The sequence below is a fragment of the Gavialis gangeticus genome, unplaced genomic scaffold (assembly GCF_001723915.1).
Source record: "Gavialis gangeticus isolate Ggan-Ray unplaced genomic scaffold, GavGan_comp1, whole genome shotgun sequence".
Classification (NCBI taxonomy): domain Eukaryota; kingdom Metazoa; phylum Chordata; order Crocodylia; family Gavialidae; genus Gavialis; species Gavialis gangeticus.
This window is the reverse complement of record NW_017728992.1, coordinates 181,871,749-181,883,982: the sequence shown is the minus strand read 5'-3', so window position 1 is coordinate 181,883,982 and position 12,234 is coordinate 181,871,749. Positions and strand designations below refer to the sequence as shown.

The 12,234-nt window shown below is 46.4% G+C and overlaps 1 protein-coding gene across 3 annotated transcripts in view; it reads right to left on the bottom strand.

Moving 5' to 3' along the window:
- The window catches only part of COL14A1 (collagen type XIV alpha 1 chain), a 266,741-nt gene that overhangs the window by 150,775 nt on the left and 103,732 nt on the right, over window positions 1–12,234 (bottom strand). For all 3 annotated transcript variants that reach the window (XM_019528109.1, XM_019528108.1, XM_019528110.1), the window contains 2 exons: window positions 9,220–9,346; window positions 5,301–5,440 (listed from right to left, as the gene is read on the bottom strand). In XM_019528109.1, the coding sequence (XP_019383654.1) occupies window positions 5,301–5,440; window positions 9,220–9,346 (267 nt within the window). The remainder of the gene's footprint in view (window positions 1–5,300; window positions 5,441–9,219; window positions 9,347–12,234) is intronic.

Below are 12,234 nucleotides of genomic sequence, written 5' to 3'. Positions count from 1 at the left end.
GGGGGGGGGGGGGGGACTCCCGCTGCTGTGCACACCCTGGGAAGACATGGGGGGGGCAGGTGCTCCTGGTTCTGTGTGGGGCAGGGTGGCTGCTGCTAGGCTATAATGGCAAGTTTTTAAAGGTGGCCGTCACATTGTCACAAGAGGGGAAACAAAACTGACCCAAACAGCATGTGGAGCTATGAATTCAACCTCAAGCATTCTAGGCACTCAGCAAGTAGCAAGTAGCATATTAAACTTTATTCGATGCATAAAGACATGCTGTAGCGTGAAAGTTTCTTAATGAACAAATGGGCACCAGTCCAGGAAAAACTTGCTGCGGTAGACAGTGTCCTGTGAAAGCAAGCATCATAGACCTCCTGGGCTCTGCAGAAAAAGAGACATCTCTCCCAGTTCTGGTGAGGGAAAGAGATAGGACTGTTCTTTGGCTACAAAGTGCTGGATTTGGCAGCCTGCACATTTTAGCACAGAAGTTTCTTGGACAAATTCAGAGGTGAGTGTAAAGGACTGGATGGATTCTAAATTGTATAACTAACACCTCCTCTCAGATCCCCCACAGCTCTCCACCAGGCTCATCAAACCATTCTCAATTTCCTACACCGCCGTAGGCAATGCTTTTTGGCCAGAGTGACAGCATGCCAGAAAAACAAAACAAGGGCAGGACACACAGCATATTAATATAGTCAATAATCATAAATGTTGCTTTTTTTACAGTAAATACCAGGTTTTCTAAAAATCTGAAACCTGGTGGTGACAATAAATAAAACCTCAGATACTACTGTGGCAGAACACCGTTGGTGCCTGCCACTTTAAGGCTTAGAGTGGCAGCAGGGCAGCTGACAGGTGCAGACCGGTCCTGATGAGGCAGTCATATGACTGCAGGAGAGCCGTGTGATTGGAGGAGGGGGCTGAATAGCCTCCATTTCAACTCAGGCCCTCCGGGCTGAGCCAGCAGTCTGCTGCTGGCCAGAAAAACACCACCCAGCTGAGCAGCTGCTCAGAACATCCTTGGATGTAAGGGCAGGAGCTATGAGGATGGCAGGAAGCTCCTGGTCTTGGGGCATGACTAAAAACTATACTCTGCTGGGGTACGATGGCATGGTGGGTCCACCTATGGTGGTGTGGTCCCCAGGAAATGCCATGCCAGTTGTCTTCCAGTGAAAGGTGAGCAAGGGGTGCCTTACAGCCCCAGCCCCCACAACTTAGTGGTAGTAGGGAGGCAATTGGGAGCCAGGCACATCTTCAGACACCTGAGCCCATGGGATGTAAGACCCTGAGGTCCCAGGGAGGGACCGTGTAGAGTAGGGCCACAAGGGTGGCCGGAAGGGCTGCACAATACTGGTGCAGAGTAGGGTTGCAGGGGGGCGACCTGAAGGGCTGCACTGGGGGCATGCAGAGTATGGCCACAAGGGTGACTTGAAGGTCTGTGTATAGCCTAGCCCCACAAGCTGTACAGGGAGTTAGCCCCAGTGAGGGGTTGTGAGTTACTGCCTCAGTGAGAGGGCGATGGGGTAACCCCAGCGAGGGGGTGTGAATGAGTGAGTGCCAGTGAGGGGGCATGAGTTTGGAGCCCAGTATGAGGGCACTGTGACGGTGAGCTCCAGGGGGAAGTGAGAGTCCCCTGTGAGACTCTGGAGCACGGGTCACAGTGTGAGGCACTATGCAAGGCATGGGACATGGTATAGGGTGGGTCGGAGCCATGTGTAATGACCCGGGCATCAGGGCACATAATGGGCAGCCTCCTGCATTTTACATCAAATTTATTACAACAAGTTGTAGGAGGTGAGGCAGGACACATTGCCCTAGACAGAGGAATGGGTGGGTACAGTAACCGGCCATGTGACAGCCCCTGTCAGAACTACCTTTGTCCTTGTGTATTCTTTTTGTTAAGCATGTTGTGATGAGAGAGGGGGGAAAAAGAGAAAAAAAGAGACAAGGAAAGACAAAGGAAAGAGGTAAAGAAAGAAAAGGGGAGAGAGAAAAAATGGGACAAGAGGAAAAGAAAAAAGAAAAGGAGGAGACAAAAGATGGAACAGAGAAAAAGAGAGAGAAGGAAAAAGGAGAGAGAAAAGAAAAAGAAGAAATGAAAAAAGAAAGAGAAAAAGAGGAGAGAGACAAAAAGGGTGTGTAAAAAAAGGAGAGAGAAAAGAAAAAGAAGAAATGAAAAAAGAAAGAGAAAAAGAGGAGAGAGACAAAAAGGGTGTGTCCCTTGCTGCCAACGTGTCCCACCATTACTGTCTGTGGCTCCGGCCCACTAGTGCAGGGCAGTGTCCAGCAGAGAGAGGCAGCAACACCCCAGCAGCAGCAGCCATCAGGCCCCCCTGATGGTCCTGGAGAAGGGAAAACCCAGGCCCAGGGCTAGGAGGGAGGGCTCAGGCAAACAGACCCACGTCCCACTTTTGCAGGAGCAGCACTGGCATGCAGAGCACCAGAGCAGAGCGCTCAGGGCAGGGTCCGGGTGGTGCAGGGAGAAGCAGGTGCGGGAGGAGGTGCCACAGGCAAGCCGGCCCCTTGGGAAGTTGGGGGCTGGGATGGAAACAGGGCTGCCCTGGGGCTCTGCAGGCTTGGGCTACACTGGCTGGTTGGTGGGTGGGATTGCCCAGCAGCACCCAAGCTGGGGCCCAGCCTGGCCCATGTAGCTCTGTAGCCATGGGACACAGCCACCCTGCCCATGAGGGGACACCACCTGGCTGGGGCAGGACACCAGGCTCGGAGGGCTCCCGGCTCCAGCCTTGGCCTCCCTGCATGCCAGGCACAGCATGAGCAGAGCAGAGCCACCCCCAGTGCAAGGGCCAAGCCATGGGAGCCCCTCCATCCTTGGCAACAGCCACCACAGGCAACACTTGGAGCCAAGCTGGCTGGGAGCCTGAAGTACAGCAGCCCTACGCAGCACCTGCCCTGGCCCTGATCCCTGGAGGGAAGCTTTGGGTGGGTAAGGCTGGGGCCAAGGCAAGCCATGGCAGCCGTGGTGGCTGTTCCCGGAGACCAGGGGGTTCCTGTGGCCAGGCCCCTGCACTAGGGTCATCTCCGCCCTGCTTGCTTCCACCCTCTCACCAATATATACTTTTTGTCACCTCCTCCCCCTGCTTAGCCAGCATTTCCTACTCTTGCCTGCAGAATTTACAGGGGAAACCTAAGGGAATCTGTCTGGTGTAACCAACAAATGGAAGGGCCAGAAGAAGGAAATGCAAGAAGAAAAGCAACCAGGATGAAAGCATAATAACGAGCACCCCTAACTTCTACATACACAGCAGGGGACACTTTTTAACATGTACATTTTAAACTCTTATTGCAGCAAATTTGGGGCATAACTTATATCAGTCCATACTTGCATATACACCAGCAAAGTGGGTGTAAAGAGGCCTTGGGGAAGTATAATTCACACCATCTTGCACATCACTCCATGACTCCACACAGCCCACACTTGGGAATGAAGGTGGGTGTTTTGTTTTCCTGCATGATTGATCCTTCAGCCAGGAAAGGAGTTCAAAGAGGCAGCAGCCTGAAGGTATTGTGCTAACCTGCCTGACCCCATTACAGAGGTCATCTCAGGAGAACAAGAAAGGAACCTGGGTAATTTTCATACGTTAAAATGTAAAGATGTCCTAGCATTCCAGCTTTCCCAAAGAACGAAACATGTCCCTGTGGAGAGGGGAACCCCAAAACCTGAAGTATTTCTTGATGACTTAGTCATATGTAGGAATGCAAAATGATCAAAAGAACACCACAAGAACAATAATAAACCCCAGTACAAAAAAAACAGACAAAGGTCAAAAAGTTTCACAGGCATCCACATTTTCAGACTGCTGACCAGAAATCATCATAGTTAAAATTCAGTCCGAAAAAAGGAATGCTAACCCATCTGTTGTGAAGTGAAATTTTAATGCTTGATAATCAGTCAGCTAGCTAACTCACTTGCACACTCACTTCTGCTTGCTCACCCTATGAATTTCTCTCAGTGTTTGCAGAAGCCTCTCCTGCCAGGTGAAGATGGCAGAAATAAGGCAAGGCTTATTTGCAGAAAAGCCCCAGGCTTCCTACATTGTTGTCTGTTCAGTGGAGAAAGGAAACATACTACACACAACTCAGCTTCATCAGTGCTACCTTCCTTGCATCCGGCTAGCACAGTACACAAGGAGAAAATGCAGGGAGGCTCTAGCACTCCACAGTTCAACCATCTGCAAAAAGAGGGCCAGGGGTGACTGGTTGGTCAAGTGGAGGAGGCTAACAGTTGGAAAATGGTAGTGGAGAGGATAAGGGAGAGATGAATAAACAGTGGAATAAGGGAATAATTAGAACAGCAAAAATGAATTTAAAAGAATGGGGACAGATGGACAGACAGCTGAAGGTAAACACTGAGGCAGAACAGGCAAATAAGGGAAGAGATCTTGCAACAGAGAACAAAACAAAGCATTTTTTTAAAATGAAAAGTCATTTGATCAATTAGCCAGAAGAAAAGCACAGGAATGGGAAGAGATACTTAAAGATGCAGAATTAATAGCCGAGCGTAGGAGGAAGAAAGAACTAGGGAAGTTATGGTCATTTATCCTTTTTGTTTTCATTGGCTGCATCTACATGAGACGCTGACTGCACAGCAGCCCATGACTACTGCGCAGTAGCATTGCGTGGCAGAAAGCATAATGCAACGCTACTGTGTGCACACTAGTCTTGGGCTACTGTGCAGTCAGCGTTACAATAAAGTCGTTCAGCAATGCTACTGAGCAGTAATTCTGGTTACTGCGTAGTCATTTACTTGTTTATACAAGTACTAAATGACTGAGCAGTAAAAACTGCACAGTCAGCATCTCGGGTAGACGAGGCCATTGTATATGAATTTTGCTTTGTTAAATGTTTCACAGCTGTCATTTGATGAGTGGTTTTATGGCTCCCAAGTTATGGGACAAACTTAAAGCATGATTTTCTTTTTCTTTATCTGGGCCTGGGCCCCCTTACCAGGCTTTTTTCCCTATTCCCCCCACCAACTTTTTCTTGAGAAAGGGAGAGCGACAGCACCCCAAAAGCTAGAAGTAGCAGAGGATAGCAAGGCAGTTGCTTTGGTGACAATTATATTAGACATCAGATAGATAATTCCCATGTTCTTCTTCCCCCAAAAGCCCTGTCCACAAAAGAAGCTGTAATATTGACATGATTTATCTTGTAAGGCTTCATGGCAGGCCACGTTCTCCAAATGAGTCAAATTGCTAGACCTCCAATATCATTTCAGTTAGTTTTTCTGTGACAGATCATTCAGTGTGGAATTTCCTCTATACCAACACCCTTGGAGATTCAAGAAAACTCACCTCTTCAGATTCACCTCCATCAAGGGGAATCCAGGCCAATCTGTACAGAGCTACATCAGAGGAGGCGGGCTTCCAGCTGACTCGGAAACTATCTGTTGTTACTTCATTTACTTCCAAGTACCGAGGGGTTGGAACTTTTTCTGCAAAACAACATGAGGCAAAACAAAAAGGATGACCATTTTTTTAAGGCTTAAAACTATACAAAATGACATTTAAAATACAACTGTTAGCTGAAACTGCTTATGCAAACCATGGGGTGCAGATAGACGTGACAATTTTTGCTCAATTTGGACACAGAAAACAGTCCAGAGCCATGATCAAATACAACTGCACAGCTGCAGACTGCCTAAAAAAATGGCCAATCGTGTGAAAATCTGAACCTTCGTTGCACAAGGGGTCAGCTGAAGACATTTCATAACAGAGTGTCCTGTGTCTGAGCTGCCTCCCAGCCTGTCACTGTGTTCAGAATGGGAGCAGGGAAAGGGAGTGGAGGGACTGGGTTTTTTTCAGCTCCCTCTGGAGGGCAGGCCTGATATACTGGAGCCCCCTTGAGGTGTGGGGGAGAGGGAGGCTCCAGTACACCCACTTCACCTTCCGGTAGTGGCTCGGGACCCCTTAGAATAAGTTTCCTCTGTTCCCTTTCCCCCTCCCATTCTGAAAACAAGACAGGCTGGAAGGCAGGAGGGGTCGTTGCTAAGGAAAACCAGCTACAGGGTCCCAGTCAGCAGCTAGATTCCCCGAATCCAACAGTGAACTTCTGTTTGGTCCGGGAGATCGTTGTAACTCAGAACGTTTCCTGCAAAACATACTCAGTTACAGTGGGGAGCTGCAGTTCTGTCCATGCCCCATAATGCATCAGAGATGGCTAACAAAGGTATTTAGTTTCTATAATCCAGGATTACTGCACCCTCAGACACATTTTGTAATCCAAAAATTCCCTATATGCCACTGGTCCATTCCCTCCTAATGCAGAGGCTCCTAATAACTCTGACCAATCTCCCCATTGCTCCTTCCTCCAATAGTAGTTCCCCACATTCCCTCTCTCTGCACCACAGCTGACCCGAGCAAGGTGCAGGGCTCAGAGCAAATCAGCTCATACAGGGCCCTGCCCTCGCTCTGATCCCACGGGCCCGGGACCTGAAGAAACTGCTGCCACCGCCAATGGCAGCAGCAGTGGTGGCGGTGGGGAGGGGTAGCAAGTGGCTGAACACGGAGCCACTGCTGCACCCAGCTCCACGCCACTGCTGCTCCGCCCAGCTCCACGGGGCCCGAGGTGGTCGCCCTAATTTGCCCCCCGTTAGGGATGGCCCTGTTCTGCACCCAGTGTTATTTTTCAGGGTTATAAATAATTCAGTGTGTCAACAACGTTATGCTAGGAAACTGGACGGAAATGGGATAGAAATATTATTATGCTGAAAATGTCTGTTAGAGCCATCGGTGAATTCTTTGATCTATAGAAAATTGTAGAGGTGTCTGATGGCTATTATTGAAAAGCCAAGAGCACCATATGTTCCAAATGTTGGAGTTTTCTGGTTTTCTGGTTTTCCCCTCAAATCAACATGGTTGTGGTCACTGATAGATAAAATACTCCCTGAAATTTTGGAATTAATTAGATGCAGCCTTCAAAAGTTACTACATTACAGCCAGTCAGAGAAATGTTGTCAGGCAGCACATGGCCTCACAAACCTGTCACCACACAAAATTTGTTTTACTCCTTTGGTGAAAGAAAGGATAAAAAAATAAATTGATCCTTTACATCAGGGCTATCAAACATATGGTCTGTAGGACAGATGCAGCCCGTGAAACCTCTCTATCCAGCCTGCCAGGCTACTGGCAGGTCACTAGAAGTTGAGGGGCATGGCTTGCTGCAGACTTCAAGGAACTTTGGCCCTGAAAGCCACAGATGTTGTTAGCAAGCTTGGCTCACTGCTGTTGCCTCCAGATTCCTGCCCCAGACCCACTTCTGCTGCTGGCAGACCTTTAACCTCCTCCTCCAGACCCCTCACCACTGCCAGACCCACCACTGCTACCACCTCTGGAGCTCTCACAGCCTCTGGACCCACTGCCCCATGATTTTTCACCAGTATGGCAGTGGCAATAGCAGCTGCCCCTGTGCCCTGGGCTGCCTGTGAGAGAATGCACCCTGAGGGTTGCTGTAACACCCTAAGTCCTGCCCCTACCCTAGGTTGTCCATATAATCTTTATTTCTATCTCACCTGCCATGCCCTAATGTTCATTTTCCATTGACTGAGAAGCTGCCCCTGGGTCCTGGAGTGGGCTCCTTAGTCTCACTCAGTGAAAGAACTCACCCAGTCTCCTCTGGGCCCTCTTTCTACATGCTTGTTCTTCTGTGGGAGGCTCACATACCCAGTCAAAAACTACTTGTACCCTGTTCCCCTGAATCAAACTCAGTGGTCACAACTTGTGACCCTAGTGACCACAATCAAGCCTTAAGAGCTCCAATTGTGGCCTCCATCCTCCCCTATAGCCACACCTGTTTTGCAGATGTTAGTTGTCCTTCACACTCTTGTACAGGCTCCAACCCTCTTGGCTTTAGCCTGCAGGTTACTCTGGCTGCAGGGCTCTAGCCTGGGCCCACTCGCTTGGGCAGATTTTTGGCCTCAGTCTCTCTCTGTCTCAGGGCTCAAGCTCTAGGTCCCTCTGCTGCCATCTCCCTCTCTTCTTCTTTCTCACTTTATAGAGCCCTGCCTCTGGCAGGGCCAAACCTGGAGTGCCTCTCCAGTGCCCATGCATGGCTTCCCAACCACCACCTCAGCAACAGCCCTTCAGTATTTACTATCATCACCACAGCAAAACAAAAGACACAGCCTGTTCATGTGCCCACAAAGCAAAGAGCAAGCTGACCTTAAAATCATCCTCACCTTGGGCAAACTTAAAACCAAAAAAGGTGTTAAAGGCAGCTTTGCTACTTGCATGCCAGGGTTCTCCATAACACTACTCTAGGCTCCACAGCAGCATGCCCAGGAGGTCTTCATCCTTCCCTAGACAGGGCTAGAATGAGACTGCTGGCCTGAGGGCAAGTCGCTTCTAGTGATAAGCTCCTCCCCTTCCAGCCAATCTGTCCTATCATGGAGCATGCACCCAGTGTTCTCTCATTGGTCCATTCAGCCCTGCTTGGTTTCAATGCACCCACAGCAGGGCTGTTAGTGACAGCCAAAACCCTGTGTCTTCTTCCTGCATTGTTTTTCTTGTCTGCATTCCCCCCACTTCAGGCCACAAAGACACTACTCTTAAAGGGCCCTTGCAGGCCCTGCTTGTCCCCCAGTCTTCTCCTAGTAACAGCATAGGAGTTCCCTGTTACAGAGCCCCTTGGTCTGGATCTGGCCTTGGACCCCAGATGAGTTGCACTCACATGAGTATTTTAACGATGTCATAGATTACTTGCATGTGTGAGAGCTGCAGGATTAGTCTTGTAATCAGGAAGCAACTAAAATGAAAGACTACCACATTTCTCCAGAAAGAGAAAAGCTGGTACTTATTTCTGACGAATGAATGGAAACACTTAACCACTCCATATGGCTAAAAGAGTGATGGTAAAAAAGAGGTATTAAAGAGTGGATTTTACTAAGAAATCTATGATCTAAAAAGAGAAGGTGAATTCCAGTTTTGCTCAATAATATCAGCTTCACTAGCTGTCTAGTCCTCAGATTTTTAGAAATTTAGAAATTCTTGTCTGTCATTGTGATAGAAAGTAACCCCAGGGCACAGATGCTATTTGCCAACATTTTCTATATCTATTTTAATAGTATAATGCTCCCAAAATGTCAAAACAGGCAAACCACTGGATATATTTGAAGTCACACTGAAGACTGTTGCAGTTACCAATCTTGCTTTCCAAAATAGTAAATGAATATTGAAGTTTGTCTTGGAAACCCTGCAAAAATGTAGTGAGGCTTACTTGTAGTAAAGCTGCCAGTGAGTGGCTCAGACTGTCCTTCATCATACAGAGAGAAAATGGCAACAGTATATTCTGTAAGAGACGTCAGACTTTGCAGAGTGTGTGTTGAAACGCGATCAACTTCCACCTGCAAAATGTTTAATTTGTAATGCGTATGGGTCATACATTAGGAATAAGGAAACAAGACCATTTACATTTTCAGTGTCTACAATTCTTTTGGCTAGATACATCCAAAGAATGCCAGCTAATTATAGAAAAAGCTGCAAACTATATGAAAAGTTTACATTAAGTATGAAAATAAAGTCAAGTTCACAAAATCCATCAAAAACTATTATAAATTACATATTCTATCCTGTGATATGCTGAAGAAAATGATATAGAGATATAACATATTTCAGGTAAATACTGGGGATCTACAGGGACTTATGTGCCTAAGTGAGATCCTACTCTTTAAGTGAGATTTTACTCTACACTAAAAAAGAGTAAGAGTAACACTTACTCTACACTTTACTCTAAGTGAGATCTTACTCTGCACTGCTCAAGTCCCTGAAAACCAGTGAATGCAAAAAGTGAACGGGTCTTTCCTCTCCTTTGTGTATTTTTTTCTAAGCTGGTAAAGCTAAGATGAAGGTGTATTACAAAAATAGTTGTGTAATAGCTTTGAAAGAATCAAAAAGGGGGGAATAAAAGCATACTTAGACATATAGGTGTGTAATAGGTGGAATAGGATTTGGCAGCCATAAGTTTAAGGGAATAAACAGATGTCACCACATAAAGCAAATCATCTGTGCTGGGATGTGTTCTGGCAAAGCTTATCTGCTTCATTGGGGAAAACACATTGCCCGCTGTCCTGCCTGTTGATCTTGTGCAACAATGTGTGAGGTGTTCCCTACTTGCAGGGTACACACAAGGGAATCTTCTGCAATCTTGCCCAGCAATCTCCTGGGTCCAATCCTGTGCAGGAATTCCTGGGGTTTACAGGATTGAGCCCCTCAAGACCTGGGACCACCAGACAGCTAACAGATACCTGCCACAATAAAGTGGCAGAAACTGGGTGCAGACAAAAAGTGACATTTTGTCATGTAAGTGGCCCTCTGAAAGTGCTCGAAAGTGCTCTGCTCAGTCTTGCCCTTACAGAAGGGCAGAGCTGCAAAAGTGCCTGGTCACACAACAACCTGAACCCTCATTATATGCTTATAATATGCATTATATGTATTATTTGCTTTTCCATTGTGCTGTCATAAAAATGGTTTTGTGTGTTTGCACCCTAAGACTCTGTTTGAGAAACCTACCAGTGAAGGTGAAAGGGTCCTGGAACCTGGGCCTCCCAATCTGTGGGCAAATGCCCTAACCGATAGGCTATTAGGATAAAAGGTAGGTGGACCTTCCTCTACTGCTTTACATTCGGCAAGTAATGACATGCAAGGTAATTCCAATTCACCACATCAGGAATTGCAAATGGTGTGTGTGTGTGTACCTGCCATTTAGGCGCATAAAGTAGAATGTGATTGGCCCCAGATGTCTCTCTTATAAATACACTGTAGAATGGTCAAATGATGCATAATTACTTGACAATCTTAAAATACCTGGAAAAACTACTCCTATCTTTGTCATTGATGAGTTGCATTGTTTTCCAGACTTGAAAAACTCTGTTTCTGCTTAATACAAACATTTAGCCCAGAGGCAGGAAAGATCTGATAACTCTTAAAAGTCAAAGGTACAAACTAAAGTTAAACAATCTGTTTATAAAATAATTGCAATAAATTATTTTATTAAATTAACTTCCATAAATTATTTTATAAACAGAAAAAACCCTATGTGAAATAAGATACTGTATTTTCCTTAGTCTTCCAGAAGAACATTTAACTTATTAGAAAATAATTTACTGCGATTATTTTTTTTAAACCTTTTAAATATATTCTTGTCCAATTGCTGTATTAAGCTTGCTTTATTCAGTTTAGCAAGCCTGTTAAGAGTGATTGTGCAGCTCAGAGCTATAAGAAAAGCTTCTCTAGTTACAATGCAGATGTTGCCAGATTGGAAAACTAAATATAAGAAATGAAATATGTTATTAAAGGCAAGTGATATCATCCTGTCAAAAGAAAAAAAAAGGCATCCTATATGAGCTAAATCCTCTTTCTATGGTAAGCCAATTTTCCTCCTAAGTAAATTATAGCAATAAATTTGATATAATTTGGTAAAATCTGAAGCTTGGGTAAATTCTCTTTACAATTATTTCCACCTCATAATCCAGAAAAGTGCTGGAGCCTTGTTTATATATAGCAGGTGTACACACACACACACACACACACACACACACACTTAGCCAAGAGTCAGATTAGGCTACAAACCTTTATTCACTCAAACAGTTCCATTCACTTGACTGAACCTAGGCACATAAGTAAAAAGTTCTCATGTAAGGAAGATGCTTAGAGGTCCAGTTCTGACATATATGGTGCACTCGAACACAGCCCACATTCATAGATTGTAAGGCTGGAAGGGACCTCAGAAGTTCATCGGGTCCAGCCCCCTGAACCAGGCAGAAAAGACAACTGGGGTCAGGTGATCCCAGCAAGGTCACTGTCCAGTCTCCTCTTGAAGATTTCCAGAGTAGGTGATTACACCACCTTTGGAGGGAGCTTGTTCCACAGTCTGGACACCATGACTGTGAAGAAGTTTTTCCTAATGTTGAGTCTGAAAGTCTTTCAGGAGGTTGTGGCCATTACTCCTAGTTTACCCCAGAGGTGCCCTGGTGAACAGCTGTTCACCAAGCCCTTGATGTACTCCCTTAATGTAGCAGTAAGCTGCTACCAAGGCCCCCCTCAGCCTTCTCTTTTTCAGGCAAGAGTCCCAGGTCCTTCAGCCTTTCCTTGTATGGCTTGCCCTGCAAGTCTCTGATCATATGGGTGGCTCTTTGCTGGATTCTCTCAGGCTTGTCCATGTCCTTGTTAAAGTGTGGTGCCCACAACTGGACACAGTCCTCCAGCTGCGGTCTCACCAGTGCTGAGTTTGAGC